General features: G+C 50.2%; 1 protein-coding gene across 3 annotated transcripts in view; it reads left to right on the plus strand.

The window, feature by feature from the left end:
- Positions 1-3,609: 3,609 nt before the first annotated feature.
- Positions 3,610-18,812, plus strand: part of Kcnd3 (potassium voltage-gated channel subfamily D member 3) — a 215,001-nt gene continuing 199,798 nt past the window's right edge. For all 3 annotated transcript variants that reach the window (XM_047566652.1, XM_047566633.1, XM_047566644.1), the window contains exons 1-2: positions 3,610-3,799; positions 10,298-11,475. In XM_047566652.1, the coding sequence (XP_047422608.1) occupies positions 10,370-11,475 (1,106 nt within the window). In that variant the 5' untranslated portion in view covers positions 3,610-3,799; positions 10,298-10,369. The remainder of the gene's footprint in view (positions 3,800-10,297; positions 11,476-18,812) is intronic.

Below are 18,812 nucleotides of genomic sequence, written 5' to 3' on the forward strand. Positions count from 1 at the left end.
ACATTTCTCCTGCCTGTGCCACCCCTATCTTAAATAACAACAATAAACAAAGATTGTACTGTTCTTCCAGTGTTCTAGGTGCTGCTGTTTTAAATGCTTTATCTATGATAGTTCATTTAATCTTCACGATAACCCTGTAAGGCAATATTTATAAGGCAAAATTTATTGCCATTCTATCAATGAGGAAATCATGGCACAGAGAAATTAAGTAGCTTTCCCAAGTTCACACAGTTAGGTAATAGCAAACCAGGTTCAAACCCAGACAGTCTGACCTGAGTCTATGCTTTTTACCTGCAAGGTATATAGTACTCTGAATGTAGAAAATCTGTAACCCTCAGAGGTACAGGCCCACCTCCAAAATTTCTGTCCCAGGATGGAACAGATTGCTGAAATAGAATAGCCACAGTGAGGGTGGGAGCGACCCTTCAGCATACTTTGAGGCAAGCTTCAAAGAGCAAGCCTGAGCCAAAGCAGCCGTGGGAAACAGCAGCAGACGCATCGGCTTGCCATATCAGCAAAGAGGCAGCCGACTTTGAGCTAGGCTGCTTCTTACCCTCACGGTCCACACGGTGACAAGCTCTGCAAATAGTGGTCAGAGCCAGGGGACTAAAGAAGAATCCTCATGTGTGCACAGCTCGGAAAGGACACACAAACACACACACACACACAAAATAGTCATCCATAGGAGCACCGTCTTTAAATAGAAAAGATAGCCTGAAATACTCTCTGAGCTTGCAGGCGTCACACACAGAGACACACACAGCCAGGGCTAGTGGAGAGACTGAACGAAGCCTCAGCTGTGCCAGTGGCAAGACGAGGAAATCTAGTGCCCTGGCAGCTCCTGATTTTCAGTTCCTATTTAAAATGTCTGAATTGGGAGCATCGACAAGCTCCCAAATTAGCTTTTTAAATAGAAGCTGAGAGTTAAAGGAAAAGCGGCCGTGTCATGGGGGAAAAGCAAGTGAAAATCCCGGCCAGCCTGGGCCAGAGGCATTGAGGGGGCAGGAGAACAGACAGTGCTGAAAAGATGTGATGGAGGGCTGGGGACCAGGGAGTACCAGCGTCTCCTGGACAGTGGATCCTCTAGTGGCCCAGGGACATCCTTTCTCCCCTCACTTGCTCCGTTATTTTCCAGGTCACCTGGCTGTAGGAAGAGTTTGTAAACAAAACTCACACTGTCCTGGATTAGAAATCTAAGGCTCTCATATACTCCTCTAGAACTTGGAGGCAAAAGGGAGAGAAGAGTCCATTGTTAGCTCACTTAGACTGAGAGTTGTGAGCCTGGGAAGAATGGAGCAAGGAGTTTCTGAATGAGTGTCCTGGCTTCACAGGGCTTATAAAGATCCAGGAAGTCACAGTTGTCCCATTAGTTGACCACTCCAGGGAAGAAATGACAACCCCAGAATTGTCCTCTGAAGTCTCCAAGTTTTGGGGCCAGTCCCTGAGCTACCCGCAAGATGCAAAACAATGGGAATGTACAGGGATTCAAACCTGAGCAGAAGTAAAGTAGTGGTTTCAACTCATCCTAGTTGGACATGGGGTAGAAGACCAAAAGGAAAGTGTCCCTTCTGGGACTTGTCTACCCAGAGACTGACCTTCTCCCAGGGGTCAGAGCCATTGAGGATGGCACTTGTGAGAAAATTAGCTCTTCCCTAGAGGGGAGGAGAAAGGTGGGCTCAGCGCCAGGGCCTTCCCTGAATTCTTCCCTGGTCTGCCAGGGAGTGGCAGTGTTGTTAATCATTATTACTGTATGCAAATCAGTATGCAAATCCCACATAGCTCAGAGACTCCTGGCAAATGCTAATGAGGCCCACGCCCACCTCTTGAAAGGCCAATTGTGCACCTTTCAGACTGACACACTGAAAGGGGCTTTGGGCAGAGTGAGAGGGCACATGTGAATGAGGGGTTCTAAGCCTCTATGGATCTTCAAGAGTCCTTGTGAGCTCAGATCACAATCACCAACCGACCCTCATCCCTTAATCTGAAAGAGTGGTAGGGGTTGTCACAAGCCAAAAGCCCCATTCTGTACTCCGGAAGGTCTTTTCCCAGCTCCTGATCTAGAACTGCTCTAGCAAGTATAACCTCGCCCTCGCCAAACACTTTGTATTGCTCTCGGTCTATGTCTCAGCAAACATCTCTCTACATTCAGAACTGCGATCGCTCAAGCCAAGAGTTCCGGTCCTTGCAAAGCCAAGGAACTGCCTCGCCTCCGGAGCGGCAGGCCGAGATCTCGGGATTCCCAGCGCCGAGGCCAGAAAGACAGGGAAAGCTGAGCCGCCGGTCGGCACAGCAGCAGGGACTTAGCCCTGTGCGCGCCACTGCCCTGAGGGTGGGAACCAGAGCTGGACATTCGCCCTACCGGCGCACGCCAACCTCCCACTCCCCATTCTAGGTCAAGGCACCGAACAGTGAGGATCTAGGGGTTTCAGGGAGGGACTCAGGGGTTGCGCCGGCTCTGGGAGGAAGGGGACAGGCTCAGGTGTGAATTCACGCTCCCAAGTCAGGACTCATGATTCTGGGTACTGGGTACACGTGGTGGGTTAGAAGAGCAAATCCCGACCTTCGGGCCATGCCCTCGCACTCCAGCAAGAGAGCCACTCTTCCATGGGATATGAGCCGTGTGTGTCCCCCCCCCCCCCCGATCCCCACCTCCCGGGACCTCGCCAGCCCTGGTACAAGCAGATGAGAATCTAGGGCTAGCCCGGAAGCTTGCGCGGTGATGGGCTCCACCTCGCCAGGTGGCCAGGCTTGGCCTCAAGCAGGTGCTGCTGCCGCGTGGACAGTGAGTGAGAAACACTCAGCTAGGGGCATACACCCCATGCGCGCACACATCCGCACTCCCTGCCACCTCTCCCGGGGTCTCCCGGCACACACGCCCCCGAACTCACGCTCACGCCGTACTCCCCGCTCCTCCCCCATCCCCAGGCCGAGCTCACCTTGCCACGCTCACCCCGGTGCCCACCCTCGCCGGCACACGCGCTCACACCCGCGTCGGCACACTTCACCACCTTCAGGCACACCCTAGGATTCCTCACTCGCCGGGGAGACGCACCAGGCTCTGCCTAGTCTCCCCGCCCCCCATCCTCACCCCCATCACCGCTCACGCGCGCGCCCCTCTACACACACACACACACACACACACACACACACACTCACTCACACACACCCTCGCGCGCGGAGTCACTCCCCCTCGCACGCCCTCGCCCTGGGCACCCTCCCGCGGCGAGGCTCCAGGTCCTCCTCCTCCTCTCTCCCTCCGCTGCCTGGCTGCTCGGCGCTCTCCGGCCGGGCCTGGGGCCGCCCGGCCGGCGGGGATCGGTAGGGAGCGGAGGGCGCTGCCTCGCCGCCTCCCCCGGACTCTCCTCTCCGCCCCGCCTGCGCCGCGCCCCCACCGCCTCCTCTGGAGAGGGACCTCGGGAGAGGCAGCCCGTGGCCGGCCGGGCTCCGCTCTGCGCGGCGCCGGCAGCGGCGGGGGCAGGGAGCCAACGAGGGAGCCCGCGAGCCCGTGAGCGGAGCGGCGAGGCGGGGAGGGGACGCGCTGCCGAGCTGGGGCTGGAGCGGCGGCAGCGGTGGCGGTGGCGGCGGGGGAGGGAGGGCCCCACGGACCGACGGACGCACGAACCGACCGAGCGAGGGAGGGAGCGAGCAAGACTTCGCCGGCGAGGAGGAGCCGCGCGAGCGGCGGCGGCTGGGCGCTTCCCCGCGCGGCTGGGCGCTCAGCGCCTCCGCGGCCCCCGGCTCCCGGCCGCAGCTTCCCCGCGCGCGCGGGGCGCGGGGCCTGGGGCTTGCTTCGCTGAAGGTAAGAGGGACGCGACCGAGCCTTCTGGAGCCAGCAAGTGCGAGGAGCGCTGCTCCCACGCCTGTTGCTCCAGCTGCCCACGAGGCACCCTCCCACTCCCGCGCCCGGGTGGGTGGGCGCTGGGGCGCCGGAAGGATTGGGGGTGGGGCCGGTGCCGTGGGGGAGCCGGCAGCCGGTCCGGAGGCGTCGGTTCCCTCCGGCTGTGAAGCCACCTCCGGGCATCAAGGCGCTGTGAGGTTTGGGGGTGGGGGTGTGAACCTCTGCCCTCTTTCCATTGGCCTGCCTTCCCTCCGGGGTGCCAGAGGCAGCGCCTCAGGATCCGGCTGCAGGTGGCGGCGGCTTGCTCTGTCCCCGCTCTTTGTGAGCTGAGAAGGAGAGAAATGGCAGAGAGTGGATGCTGGGAGCGGTTTGGGGCGCTTTGCAAAGTTCTCCAGCCCGGCGAGACTGCGGTGTGTCTACCAGAGGCTGGGGGCCCGTCGATCTGGTCCTGCCCGGCGCCACTTCCACCCGGCGAGCTCTGGGAAAGGTCTCTCAGTGACACCAGAGGCCGTCGCAGCCCTGGGGAAAGGGTTCCAGTGACTTGCTTTACGAGGTGTTTACACTGGGGGTAGAGGACAGAAGAGATTGGGCAGAGAAGTTACCTGGAATCAACTAAATTCCTGTGCTTGTTCAGTGCTGACATTTGAATCAGGTCCAAAATGTTCTGCTTTTCTCCCGGGCAGTCCTGATAAGTCAGCAACAGGCTGAGGTTCCAGACCTGGAATCTTAACAGCAAAAAGAAGGCTTCGTGTATTCCTTAAAAGAGAGCGTCTGAACTTTCTTGGGGTCCTAAGGCATAATGTTTGTAAGATCAAGCGTGTGTTGCTGTATTTTGCATGAATGTACCTGATAAATTTGCACCTTACTTTCTGTTACTTAAAGTGAGTGTGGATGTTTAATGTCTGTAGAAGGGGCACCTGGGTGTTCACAGATTAAAGACAAAGCATGTGCACATTTCCCCTTGTGGACACACATTGGCACATGGAAAGGAATTGATGTGTTTATTTTTCCTTGTCTCTACTTGAATGCAATACCCAGGGACCCCCAGAGGAAGAAAAATTAGTGATTTGTTCCCTTTTGCTTTTGAGGCTGAAGAAAAAGAGTTCAGGAAAGTGCCCTGGCCAGCCTAGGAGTGGCACTATAGAGAAGAGTATCTCTGTGTCCCGGGCCTGTGACCCTAGGATCTTCAGCTTGGTTCACCTTGTCAATTTCATGCCTGCCTACCCAAACCCTGTGGACACAGTAGAAACCGTCTGGATCCTGGGCACCTTCCCCTTCCCCCAGCCAGTCCCTTTTGGGGCCAAGGGATATAAGATTATGGAAAGTAAGTTTCCGGAGACTCTCTACGGAGGTCATTGAAGGGCAGACCTTGGCTTGGGGATGTGACATTTTTGCTGCTTTATGCCTGTGCTGAAGTTAGGTGTCAAACCCCAGAATGGGCTGTCTAGTCACTCTGCCTGTTTTTGGTCTTCTACCTTTAAAACAGAAGCTGTTTAACAGGGCAGCTGACTTTTTAAAGCAAGAGAAAATGTGCTTCCCTTTTCCAGAATTTTTTTTACCTTTGTCCTTTCAGAGCTTACCTGTTTTAAATGTCTTCTCCAACCCCTCCCCACCGCCAAATCTTTTCCACTGTCAAATTCTTCTGCCAAAAACAAAAATAGCTTCAGATTTTTCATTTGTAAAGCGTCCACGTCCTAGTAAAACCTTGGCATTTGAGGCATGTGCAGTGCCATTGGCTGGAAATGGGGCCGCACTGTAGTGCCTGTTGCAGGATTCATACCCAGGCTGGCTCAGGGAGGTGTTGGTGCCTTCAGGGGTGAGTGATGCAGTGGGCACCATGCAAAGCCCAGCTCAAGCAGGTCATGCCTGTAGGGTTGTATGGTGGGTGTGGTTGGTGTGTCTTTGGGCATGGAACCTGATGGGACACTATCCTTCACTTCCAAACCCAGGTGTATGTGCATACATGTGTGCATGCATGTATGCATGTGCGTGCACACACAGAGAGAAAGTAGCAATTGGGATGATTACTCTTTTTTATACCTTTAATCAGGAGGACAAATTCTGAGCCTGTTGAGACAGGCCAGTATTTTTCTGACCTTCCTGCATTAATGCATGGGGTAAATGTTTGGCCTTGGACCAGAGACTTTATGATAGATATGAAGGGGAGTATTTTTGCCCTCCCCTGAGCTCTCAATTATCCATCTGAAAGCAGTTTATAAAATACTTGCGGCCTTTAGAAAAGAGGTGATTGGCTTGAGATGAAGAGGGTAAGGCGATGACACTCAACTTGGCAGAGATGGGTACCTGGCATTGGGGTTTGGGAATCAGGTGAAGCTGAACTAGGAGAATGGAAGGGAAAGGGCATCATCCCCTCAGGGTGTAGAGTTATGTGACTGGCCAAGCAGGATTCCATAGGGGATCTCCTGATTCAACAGTCTTGCTTTTTGTCACCTGACCCCTCTCCAGGTCCTACCTCTGTGAGCTCCATTCTCAGATAAAGCAGGGATGTTAGGAGTTCTGTTCAGGGCCCAGGGTCTAAGGCCTGACCCCCTCTAGGAGAGTGACCAGGGGTTCTGTGGGTAGACCAGGCCTTGAATTGCCTTGGGTTCCAAGTGACTCAGGTTGTGTGCCCTGTTCTGGGCACCAGTCTCATCAGGAATTCCCAGAACTCCCTTTGCTGAGATGAAGCTCAGGCTAATTGCATCCCCACAGCAACAAGCCCAGATGCTCTACTTCCCGCTCTGCATGGCCAGCTGTCATGAGGCTGTCTCAGTGAGACCCGAGTTACATCCTTGATGTCCTGGATCCAGTAGAATTGGAGATTATTTGAACCAAAGGGTCCCCTGTCATTTTCTTGTCCAATTCTTTCATTTCACAGATGAGGACTCTGAGACCCAGGGGGTAACAGTGGTTTGCTTACAGGTTCAGGATAGCACTGAAACTGAAATGCATGTTCTCCAGAGCCCTCTTCTCTCGAAAGTCGTATTTGGCTATGCCTAGATCAGGAAAGCTGTTTGGCAGTGAGCTGATGGGTGGTCTATTTAAAAATTGTTAATTTCTGTATACATGAAATTTTGTCACTTTGAAGGAAACTTTCTGATTCCTGTGGGCAGAAACATAGAATTTTTGTGGAAATAAGTTAAATGCTATGTATAAAACTGTCTCCAACAGTGCCCAGAGCATTGTCAGCGCTCAGTAAACATTACCTAAGTCAGAATTGGAACCATCTGTGACCAGTGTCTAGATTGGGCTTGCTTCCCAACTCCCTGACCTCTTGGAAACTTAGCCAAGTGTGCTGAGGGACAGTAAAATCTCCTGGTCCAAAGAAAGCATAGTTCGTTCATTATGAGGGTAAATTTATTGAAGGAAGACATACAATGCAGGATGTGTTCCTGCATCTTCTGTCACTGGCATGTGGGCTACTCTCTGCCTAGGATAAAAAAATCCCCATTCATTCCTTGAATCTCTTGGTTCCCCTCACCAAGAGCTCATCAGGCCTGTGCTATTTTTCTATTCTCTGAGTGGCGACACTTAATAGGAAATGATGGACCTGTGAGATTTCCCTTGATATGCAGGTGGGATAACTGAGGCAGATATTAGCTCTTTGAGGAAACTTGACCGAGGCTACAGTGAGTCAGAAGCAGACACTTAATTCTAGGGTTCTTGATTCAGCTCTATCTTCAGAATCCACTGTCTTTTGGAGAAAGAACACCCACCCTTGACATCCCTGAAATACATTAGCAAAGCACAGAGTAAAACCAATGGACCACAAATGGTGCCAACTTGAGTGCCTATCCATGTACTGCACTGTGCTACCTCCTGGGTTATGATGGAAAAATTGGGGTGTAGTGACCTTTTGCCCTTTAAGAGCTTAGTGTGGGATGGGGAGAGCCAGGGAGTGGCCTGGCTGTACTTTTGACTCCATTGAGACTTCCTGGGTTTAAAGGTCTCTGCCTATTTATTACATCCTTTAGATAATTGTTATAACTCCTTATATTTGTTTTTTCTTCATCCACAAAATGAGGACTCCAGTGACGTCTAGCACACAGGACTTTTGGTGGGATAGATGGAGATGAGGTATGGAAGCATGGGGTACTGTGCCTGCGTAGTCAGTGCTCGGTAAACTGCTGGCAGTGGAATCCCTGTCCTGCGGCTTTGTGGTTTGCTAGACTGCTCTGTAACTGTAAGCCTTAGTTTTTCTGATCTATGAAGCAAGAGACATGATAGACTCTTCTTCCTGGGGTTGCTGTGAGGGTTCAATGAGATAAACCATGGAAAACAGTGCAGTGCCTTGCATAGAGTATGTGGTAAATTACTGTTAGCCATTATTATTAATAAGACATATGTAAAGAAGGTATAATCTTGGCCAGAGGGTGGCAGGTACTAGAGCAAAGTGGCAAAATACTGATAGCCCAAAGGAAGGAAGGTATCTCACAATGGGGAGATGAGGAGGCATCTCAGAGAAGGCAATGAACAGATAGCATTCTAATAGGCAGTGTGAGGGAGAAGGGTACTCCTGATAGAAGGATGAAAGACCCAGAGACAAACACTAGCAGCGTTTGTTCACAAGCCAGTGCTCTTTTTGCTGGAGGCCAGGATAGGTACATAGGCCTTAAACTGGAATGCTAAGCCAGGATCTATTTGTGGAGATGCTGGAATGCCAGGCCAAGGAGTTTGGATTTTATTTTATAGGCTATGGGGTAAAACACAATTGGAACCTTGCTTTGGGGAGCATACTCTAAGTAGAATAGATTTCAGGGGAACAAGAGAAATGAGGTGGAGGGTAAAAGTGAGAGGTAAGAATTCCAGTGGGAAGGAGGCTGGAGGGATCTGGGCCATCATGAAGGCATTAAGACCAACAATTTCATTATTTGGCAATTCTTGGTGGGACTACGAAAAAGATGGGCCAGGTGATAGGTCTGGGGTTAGGAATGCTATAAGCAAAAGGTGAAGGATAGCTTTTTGCAAGGAGGTAGTTTAAACCTGTCTGGTTTCAAAGGCATCCAGGGAGAAATGTCCAGTAGCATCTCAGAGCAAGAGAAATGTAGATGAGCTAAGAGTCAGAAGGTGAAGCAGGATTTTAGAGAGAGATGAAGATCAAATCCCACTACAAGTCTTTGTATAACAGAAAAAACTACAAGACTCACCTCTGCCTCATTTATTTAAACAGAGTCAAATCAAGTGAGTCCAGAGGATCCAAATAATTTGAGTTAGGATTTGTTCTGTGTGATCAGTTTAGGATTAGTGGAGATGAGTGTGCCAACCCCAAACAATTTTCCGTTGCTGTTACGTGTGTTTCTGTGTCACCACATGTCTTCCTACAGATGGTGTACATTTGGGGATTGCAGAGTCATTTCACTATCATCTTTAAAAAGCCAGATTTGGGAAGGTAAATCTGCTTCCCAAAACCAAATATAATTCTCCATGCCACTGTCCCCTCCATTCATGCAGGTGATAGGGAAATAAAGAGAGCTGTGGGTGAAGGGACAAAGTGGCCCAGCTCCGGAGGAATCTCCAAGGGTGGAGTAGGGCCAGGTGAGAGAGGCTGGCTTGGGAAAGAGTAATGTTATATAACTAGAAGGAGCTATGGATGCTGGGCAGATGGAGATGGAAGGCAAGGAATCTAGGGATGGCAGGAGCTTAGATTGGCTTCCTCTGGGGAGGGAGAGGGACAATGCATGGAAGCAAGGTGAACCAAGAATCCAAAATTCCTTCATAAGGTGGGAAAGAGATCCTGCCCAGCCTCACAACCATGTCTTCCTCTCAGGGCTCTTAGAGACATAATTGGACATTAAGTTAATAGGGTCAGGAGCAAGGCCAACTATCCCAAAAAGTAGCACTCTGCCAGAGGCAACCTTCTCCCACAGGTTAGGGACATAGCTTCACTAAACTAGGTGTACTGTGGTCACCTGCCAAGGCACAGAGTTTTCCAGATCTGGGTAGCCACCACCGAGGAGTAGAAAGGATATGTTTAGTTGATCTCCCTCATCCACAACCCCTTCCTGATTACCCTGGTGGATGAAGTGAAATAAAAATTAGCATGTTTATCCCACTTTTAAATTCGTTTAATGAGAACTCATTTACCCTCTCCCAATTTAAATTCGTAATAACGCCATAACCTTTCAGAGCTGATTATTACCCGAGTCTTCCCACATCTTCCTGCTAAAGAGGCTTTCCCTCCAAATGCTCCTGAGCCCTCTTGGAACTTGACAATTTGTCAGGCAGTCAGCAACATCTGGTGATCCCGCCCTGATACCCCACCCCCTGCTAGGTGAGCTCCCTAAGTGGGGAGGACAGAAAAAAAAAAAAAAAAAATCAAGCCCGCTCTGTGTGATGGTTTCAGTTTTATCAAGTCGCCTTGGCTACTGTTTCTCTCACCACCCTTTCCGGTGTTCCATTTCCTGCCGGTGAATCAAGGTGGACTCAGCCCTCCTCTCTTTGCTCTCTCCTGTCTCCCAGGGGTCGCCGAGCTAACTCCAAGCTGGTGTGCAAAGTGTCTGAGCGGCTGCCGGCCCAAGAGCTGGAGTCACCATGGCGGCTGGAGTCGCAGCCTGGCTGCCTTTCGCCCGGGCTGCGGCCATTGGGTGGATGCCCGTGGCCAACTGCCCCATGCCTCTAGCCCCGGCCGACAAGAACAAGCGGCAGGATGAGCTGATCGTCCTCAACGTGAGTGGGCGGCGGTTCCAGACCTGGAGGACCACGCTGGAGCGCTACCCAGACACGCTGCTGGGCAGCACAGAGAAGGAGTTCTTCTTCAACGAGGACACCAAGGAGTACTTCTTTGACAGGGACCCAGAAGTGTTCCGCTGCGTGCTCAACTTCTACCGCACGGGGAAGCTGCACTACCCGCGCTACGAGTGCATCTCGGCCTATGATGACGAGCTGGCCTTCTATGGCATCCTCCCTGAGATCATCGGAGACTGCTGCTACGAGGAGTACAAAGACCGCAAGCGCGAGAATGCCGAGCGGCTCATGGATGACAATGACTCGGAAAACAACCAGGAGTCCATGCCCTCGCTCAGCTTCCGCCAGACCATGTGGCGGGCCTTCGAGAACCCCCACACCAGCACCCTGGCCCTGGTCTTCTACTACGTAACTGGCTTCTTCATTGCTGTCTCGGTCATCACCAACGTGGTGGAGACGGTGCCTTGTGGCACAGTCCCGGGCAGCAAGGAGCTGCCGTGCGGAGAGCGCTACTCGGTGGCCTTCTTTTGCCTGGACACGGCCTGCGTCATGATTTTCACGGTGGAGTACCTCCTCCGGCTCTTCGCGGCGCCCAGCCGCTACCGCTTCATCCGCAGCGTGATGAGCATCATCGATGTAGTGGCCATCATGCCCTATTACATCGGCCTGGTCATGACCAACAATGAGGACGTGTCTGGGGCCTTTGTCACGCTCCGGGTCTTCCGCGTCTTTAGGATCTTCAAGTTCTCCCGCCACTCCCAGGGCCTGCGGATCCTGGGCTACACCCTGAAGAGCTGTGCCTCTGAACTGGGCTTTCTCCTCTTCTCCCTCACCATGGCCATCATCATCTTTGCCACTGTGATGTTTTATGCGGAGAAGGGCTCCTCTGCCAGCAAGTTCACAAGCATCCCTGCCTCTTTTTGGTACACCATTGTCACCATGACCACACTGGGGTAAGTCAGCAGTGGTAGACCCCACGAGGGTGGAGCATGAAGCTTCAGAAGGTATCGGGCCTGGGGAGAGGAGCCGAGAGTGCCTCATCCAAGTCGTGGGAGCATCTCCACAAGGGGAAAGAACATGAGTGGTTTGTTTGGGGGTGTGAGCTGTTCTGAATTGATTCTTTTTGGGGTGGGGCATGTGTTTCATAAAACATGGAAAATTAAGTCACCATTTCTTTAGTCAGCCATATATCGTGTGTGTGTGTGCGTGTGTGTGTGTGTGTGTGTGTGTGTGTATGAGAGAGAGAGAGAGATGGATGTGGAGTGGTGGGGGATGTTGATGGCTGTATCCTTACAAGCATCTGCGTCTATAAGGGTTGTCACAGGGAGGAAGACAGGACAGTGGGTTGGGAGGAAGAGAACTGTGAGAAGTTCAGTGAATGTTTTAAGGAAGGTATGGATTTCCCTTACCAGAAGACACCCAGAGCTTTCTTTCTGGATTCTTCCTGCATTTCTTCTTGGTAGTATGTGTGCCAGCTGTTTTCTCGTTTGTCTTACTTTTTTTCTCTGCTACCACAAATGATCAAGGGTTCAGTAGCTATGAGTAGACTTTCTCTAAGTGACCCTGAACTTGGCTTTTCTAAAAAGTGAGGCACCTGTTTTGTCTTTTCTCACTAAAGGAGAAGCAGTCTTGCTTTCTCAGCCTGAATCAGTGATGGAATGCCCAGGCCTACCTGGGTAGCAGTGAGGTCATCTGAATGGGATCACAGTGGTCAGACAGAAGCGGCAATCTCATCATAGGGAGAAACAGGTGCTCAGGGAGGTCACAGGTGACTCCATCTCTTCCAGCTCTACGAGGTCTCCTCTTCACTGAGGTCACAGAAATGTATTTATGGCGCTGGGATGTGAAGCTTTCCATCAGAAGCAGGGGGCTCAAGAAAGAGATTACAATCTTCACCCTAACAGGATTAGAGCCAATAAAGGCATCTTTATGGAGACATAGATTTCATAGGGGTTTCTGCTTCCGTCGTTGGAAACCGTTGAGGCTAATGCAAAATCCCTCCACAGTTCATATGCTAGGTCTATATTTGCTTAGGCCAGGGAGCGTTATATTGCTGATGGAGAATTCATGAAGCTTTTTATTTGGTCTTTGACAATTCCATTGGAGGCATCCTGGTGATTTGATTTCTTTTCCTGGCGGAAACCCCATGGCGGTGGTGTCGGTTTTTCCATAGTGCTGCGTGTGCTTATTGGGAATGACTGAGCAGGTGATGGGACCTTTTAAAATGATTACATTTGTCATTCTGCCACAAGAGAGGGGAAGGGGGAGAACAAGGGGTGTCATAATCCATTTGTGAAGGCCACGTTTGATTGGGACATTCCCTTTACCGCTGTGTCTAACAGAAGCTATCCTGCCCCTTCCTCCCTCTCCAACACACACACACAAACACACACACACTCGCACTCTCTTTTTCAAGTGGCCGCTCACCCAGGGTGGGTAAGAATTTTTGGTTATTTGATTTTGTTTTTCCTGGTTCCAGTGGTAGATGTGAGCTTTTGGGCATACTGGGATATTTTAGTATAAAATGGACCCGGAAGCAGCTATCAGGTGAAAGGGGCGTTTTTGTCTCTACCAGGCCATCCCTTCACCTGTCTGAAGAGGACCTCACCCATGGCCAGGGACATACACCCCAGGTCCCAAGGCATTCTCCTGATATGACTCTGACTGTCCAGTGTCCTCAGGTCCCTCTTGATGGACTCATAACAACAGAGGGAGAAACTTTTATAGGGATAAAATAAACACCAGACGGATTGATGGATGTCAGAATTAAAATTGAATCGTTTCAGAGGACATCAATGGAAACTTCACTGGCCACCTGCCCGTTACTTTTTATTATTAGTAGAACAACATATGGGTGTCTACTATGTGTCAGCAGTGTGCTAAGCACTTTGCATATATTAGCTCTAAGTCTTCACAATAGTCCTGTTAAGTAGGAACAATTCTATACCCTTTAAAGATACAGAAGGTGAGATTCAGAGAGATTAAGTAAATTTCCCACAGTCACAGAGCTGACAAAGGGCAGAGCTGATTTTCAAAAACTAGGACCTTCTGTGCCCTTTCTTTTTTCACTCTATCACCCCACTTGTTCTCATTCCACCAGGGCCGGTAAATTGAAGTCAGACCTTTAGATTTATTACCTTTTTAGATGGCCTCAGGGCATGATATTCTATGCCAGTCACATTGCTAGTCAAGAAGGCATCAGCCCAGTGAGTACTGTATTTCAGGCACTGCATCAGGCACAAAAATTTTATACGTGAAACTTTAAAATAAGTTTAAAATACTGCCTTAGATATTAAAGACTGCTTTCATAGCAAAATCCAGTGTTTTACTACTGCCAGGAAAACTGCTGATTTCCTTTAGCGTTTGCCTTGTAGTTCAAAACGCAAGTCCAGTGTCAGGGGTGGACAGTCTTGGCCTCCTATTTACTTTCTTAGGATAGGGACAGGAGAGCCGACAAACTCTGAGAGTGAAGGCAAAAATGAAGAGAAGAATGCCTGTGTTGGGGAGAGGCATGGTTCCCCAACTGGGGGCCTGTGGACTTGCTCACCCCACACCTACAGTAAACAAGGCTATTTTCCTTTCCCATGCATTAAAATGTCTTGCTTCTGGGAGGAGAATCAAATGGGCAAGAAAGGAAACCTTTCAGTAGTGTCTTCCTTAAATTCAGATAAGTTACGAGAAAGCAGCCTCTTTCTTTCCCCCTCCATTCTGGCTGGTGTAGCTCAATGCTGGATCAGGCTACTTTGACTTTGACCTGAGTTGGCAGTTGGCACCATTACCAGGCTCCCTTGCTTGACTATCCATAGCAGATGCTTGACAAAATGCTTTTTAATGGATAGGTCGGGTTAAATGGGGCTCCTGCTCCATTCACTTGGCCTGATGCTGTTCTCAGTCCCGTTGGGACATATGTGTTCTCTCTTGAGGGTAGATCCAAGATTTGAGCCTGCAGAGCTACAACCACCACAGCCCTGTGTGCTCCCGAGCCCTGGTCCCCAGGAAGAGAGGAGAGGGGCCTTCACTTGGTGACTTGGTCTGTCCACTGAGATGCTCTACAGGACCATGGACATCTTATTCTTATGGGGGGCCTTGCTAACTCACCTGGGGAAACCTTTTTCTTTTCCCTGGCTGGTTCCTGTCCTGACCGCATTCATTGGCTAGTTGTAGTTTTGCTCAACCACTGGAGAAAGCCCATCTTTGTCTTACTTTACACTGGCATTTGAGCCTCAAGTGGCCATGGGATATCAAGGACCAATTCTCTGCCAGAGCCTGCTTCCAACAGCTCCCAGCAGACACCTACCTCTTCCTGTCTCCAGACTGTCCTTGTCCAACTCCTTCCCCAACTCTGTTGTCGTCTGGAGAGACTGTCTTCAGCTGCTTTGCAGAGCAGGGCTGATATATGCTGAGTGAAGGCGCATCTTCTTCCTGGCTCTGTTGCCATCTCTGCCTGCTTTCCCAGCACTTTGCCAATGAGTTACTAGCGTCCCCCAGGGAGGGATCTCCTGGAGCCGATGATTACCGTTTATTTAATGTTCTCACATTCCTTCAACACACAAGAACAATAACAGTCCTAACTGCCACCCAGGCTTGAGAGTGGCTTTCCTTTACAGCCTTCTGTGCTTGTGGGAAAGACCCCGGAGCTCTGCCCAGGCTCTTGGTGTGCTCCCTTGACAGTTGAGTTCCGGGAATGCACCATTCAAGGATTAATTTCCATATTCATAATTGATGCTATAAATAAAATAAATTCCCAATTATCTCAGTTAACAGAGGGGAAGGGATAACATAGAACTCCCAATATTAAATAAGACCAATATAACTAGTTTGGGAATGTATCATATGACGTAAACTTTTTCAAAGCAGATTTCCCTTCTTCATTTTGTTGACTTTGCTTGGCATCACTGTTCACCTGGACTGTTCTTCACTGTTCGGCCCCAGCCAGTCATCGGGGCAATGCAGGTGGGGACGTGGGGATGAGGAGAGCATGTGGAAGGAGAGCCTGTGAGCAGCATTCCACAAGGGCCGTAGAAGGCCAGCTCCAGGCCTCAGTGGGATGGGGTCACTCTTGGATATCTTAGAGAAGGGGAATTGGGTTTGGGAATGGTGTGCACAAGCGTCTGCTCCTGATGAGATGGCCCACTGCCACACAGTCATCTCGGTTACGTAATTGAGATCGGCAGCCTATCTGTCACCCTGTGCTCTGAGATGAGAGAGCTTTTGACAGTGTCCAAAAATCACTTTAACGAAAACAGAATCGATTTTTACTTCTTCCAAGCACAAAGCAGCCTCCAGGTGATTTGCATTTCCCTTTAAAATACAATCCTGGAAGGGGCTCGCTTGAGGTTCCAGGAGGCAGGGACACTTGGCTTAGGAGAAGGAGACAGGAACACCATGGATTGGGGCACTTGATCAGACACTCCTAGTGCCAGAACTGGACTTAGTCTGAGATCTGTTTTTGTTAACCTTTCAGGTTCCAGATTTCTGTCTGTACCTTCATCTACTGCCTCCAGGGCCGTTCGCCCTCCTCCCAGTGCCCAAGTGCCTTAGTCTGAGTACTGGTTAATGTGCCCACTGGGTCCTTGCCCAGGGAACTGATCATATGACACTTATGGAGAACAAATGACCTCAAAGTCTTTTCTTTTATGACATTTCTTAACCTCCTGTGTCTTGGCAACTCACATCATCTTTCAAACATAACCCCACATCTCCTCCAAGAGGCTTTCCTGTCCCTCCAGGAGCTAGGGACCCTCCTCTTGCCTCCCAGGACAACCCTTGCATTCTTCTGTCTTATTGTTGCCACATTTTATTAACTTTGGCTGTTTGTCTTTCCCCCAGGTTGTAAGCTCTTCAAGGCAGATTTCTGTACCAAAAATCCCTGTAGGGAGTGTGCCTAGCGCAGTGCCTCAATACGTATTTGTTCAGCCAGACAGGTTTGTACCTCAGCTTTCCCAGCTTCCGTTTTCTCATTTGATAACCATCTTCTGGCTATTGTGAGAACCAGCAACTGAGCTATCCAGATGTCAGCTTCAGAATCATGTCAAGCAGGATGTTTGTGGGCAGGGCAGAGGCTGGGAGCCAAGTAGGCCCTCCATGAGACTTCAGCCTTAGCAGAAATGGGCCTTCTTGCAAGGGAAATCTGTACCCAACCCTTATTATTGTTTTTGGCTATTTGGCAATGCTCCCATCCAGACTCTTGGGCCCAGGAGGAGCAGGAAAGGAGCCATAGCTAAGTGCCCTTTCCATGATGCTTCCCTCAATTTAATTATTCATTCAACAAATATGTATTGAATACTCACTAGTCACTGGAAATACAGTCTTGTGCAGCTTACATTCTAGTGGACAGTACCAGATAGCAAATTAACAAATAATCATTTCAGGATACAGAGAAAAATGAAACATGCTGTGACAGGGAGTACTGAGTGTGATGGAGTACTGAGTTATTATTTTATATTATATGGTCAGGAAGAATCTTTCAGTTAAGGCGATACTGAGCAGAGACATGAAGGAATGTGGGAAGCTTGGGGAACAACATTCTAGGCAGAGGGAGCAACAAATGCACAAGCCATCAGGCAGTAGCGGGCTGGTTTTCTCTTCTTTGAATTGCAAGAAAGTCATAATGGTTGAACTGCATGAGAGAGGGCAGGGGAGTACTAGGAAGTGAGACTGGAGAGGTAACCGGGGAAGCAGCTCATACAGGCTCCTTGTGACCACCATGAGGACTTTGCCTTTTACTCTGCTTTGAATGGGACACCATTGGAAGGTTTTGAGCCACTATGGTATGTTTCAGAGAATCACTTTGGCTGCTGGGGAGTTAGTATAATGTAGGGGAGAAGCAGGTACAGTAATCCAGGCAACAGGGGTGGCTAGGACTAAGGATGGTGGCAGTGGAGATGGGAGGAATGAAGGATTTTGCATATATTTGGAGGTAGAGGCAATGGGACACTTTCTCAGGAGTGTTTGGTAGTCCCTCTGCCATCAAGCCAGCCAAAATTTTACAGCAGGGAACTGACTGGGAAGACACAGTCCTAAAGCCCTTCTGCTGCCCTGGGAGAAGCATTTCACAAGTAGAGGCTTCAAGGCCTTACAGGGTGGCTGCAAGATCAACTGAGGGCAACTGAGATCTCAGCATGGAAAGAACAAGCCCAGGGAACTGAGTTGTAGCCGCAGCATCTCTGAGTGGGCTGCTGCTGGCTGTAAGCAGGGAGCATCCGCACCTGGATGCCTCTTTCCTTTGCACCAAGGAAGCAGTTACTGAGCACCTGGCAAGGGGCTGGCATGTGTTCCCCATCACGCCTTGACTCAGACATCAAACAGAGGCCACTTTATGACTGCTGGAGCTCCTTAGACAGTGGGGTGGGCACAGGGTTTCAGGCTACAGAGGAGGGCAAGGTCGGTCTTGAGGCTTTGGGTGCTTCACACTAGGAGCATCGTGTTGAATTTATCTTCCAATCCAGTAATTCAAATCGCTGCAATTTTTGGAAAGGGATTTCCAGGCTGGTGTTCATTTCACAGCTCTCTTCCGGAATCTCTCGAAATCAATCTCAACCTCTTTCTGCTTGGTTTTGTTTGGGTTTCCCTCTTTTAAATACACCCATACACAAACATGACTCTTCCTGAGGAGCAGCAATTATTCCGCCTCAAAATCATATAAATAAAAGGAGACCTGGCCCTTCCCATCCTCAGGGGAGGGGAAGAGCCCCCAGTCACTCTTTGAATGTTTTTGTTTCTCTCACCCAGGAGGGAGCATCTGGCCCAGGCCTTTGCAGGGTCCTGTCCACACTCTATCAGGGAGCTCTTCAGACCAGGGAGAGGAGCAGAGTGCCCCCTCCTGCCCTGTACACAACCAAGCATTTCTAGGAAGCTAACACTCTCCTGAAGGCTCATATGAATCTCAAATGTTCTTCCGATGGTCAGTGTTTCTTTTCTGGGAAGTAGGGACCAGACCCGGCCATCTCTTTTGGAAGGAGTGCACAGTATTGACTACAAACCAACTTCTAATGAGCACTTATTTGCGACAAGGAGAAAAATGTTATCACAATGCTTTTGGGCATTCAAAGTTCTCTGCCAAAAGGCTCAGCTCCCCTGGCCCCCTGCTCAAGTTCAGCATCCCACTCTGTCCAGCCCACTTTCCTCAGGCCAGAATGCCTGCCTCTTCTCTCACCACCCCCCCTCCACCCAGCTGAATGCAAAGGTTGGGTGTATGGGAAGGTGGGGACTGGGGAGGGAAGAGCTCAGCCTTCACTGACCATGACTGGATGGAAAAAGATTGCATTTAGCTCATGTAATCATATTCTGG

Source organism: Sciurus carolinensis, chromosome 1 (genome assembly GCF_902686445.1).
Source record: "Sciurus carolinensis chromosome 1, mSciCar1.2, whole genome shotgun sequence".
Classification (NCBI taxonomy): domain Eukaryota; kingdom Metazoa; phylum Chordata; class Mammalia; order Rodentia; family Sciuridae; genus Sciurus; species Sciurus carolinensis.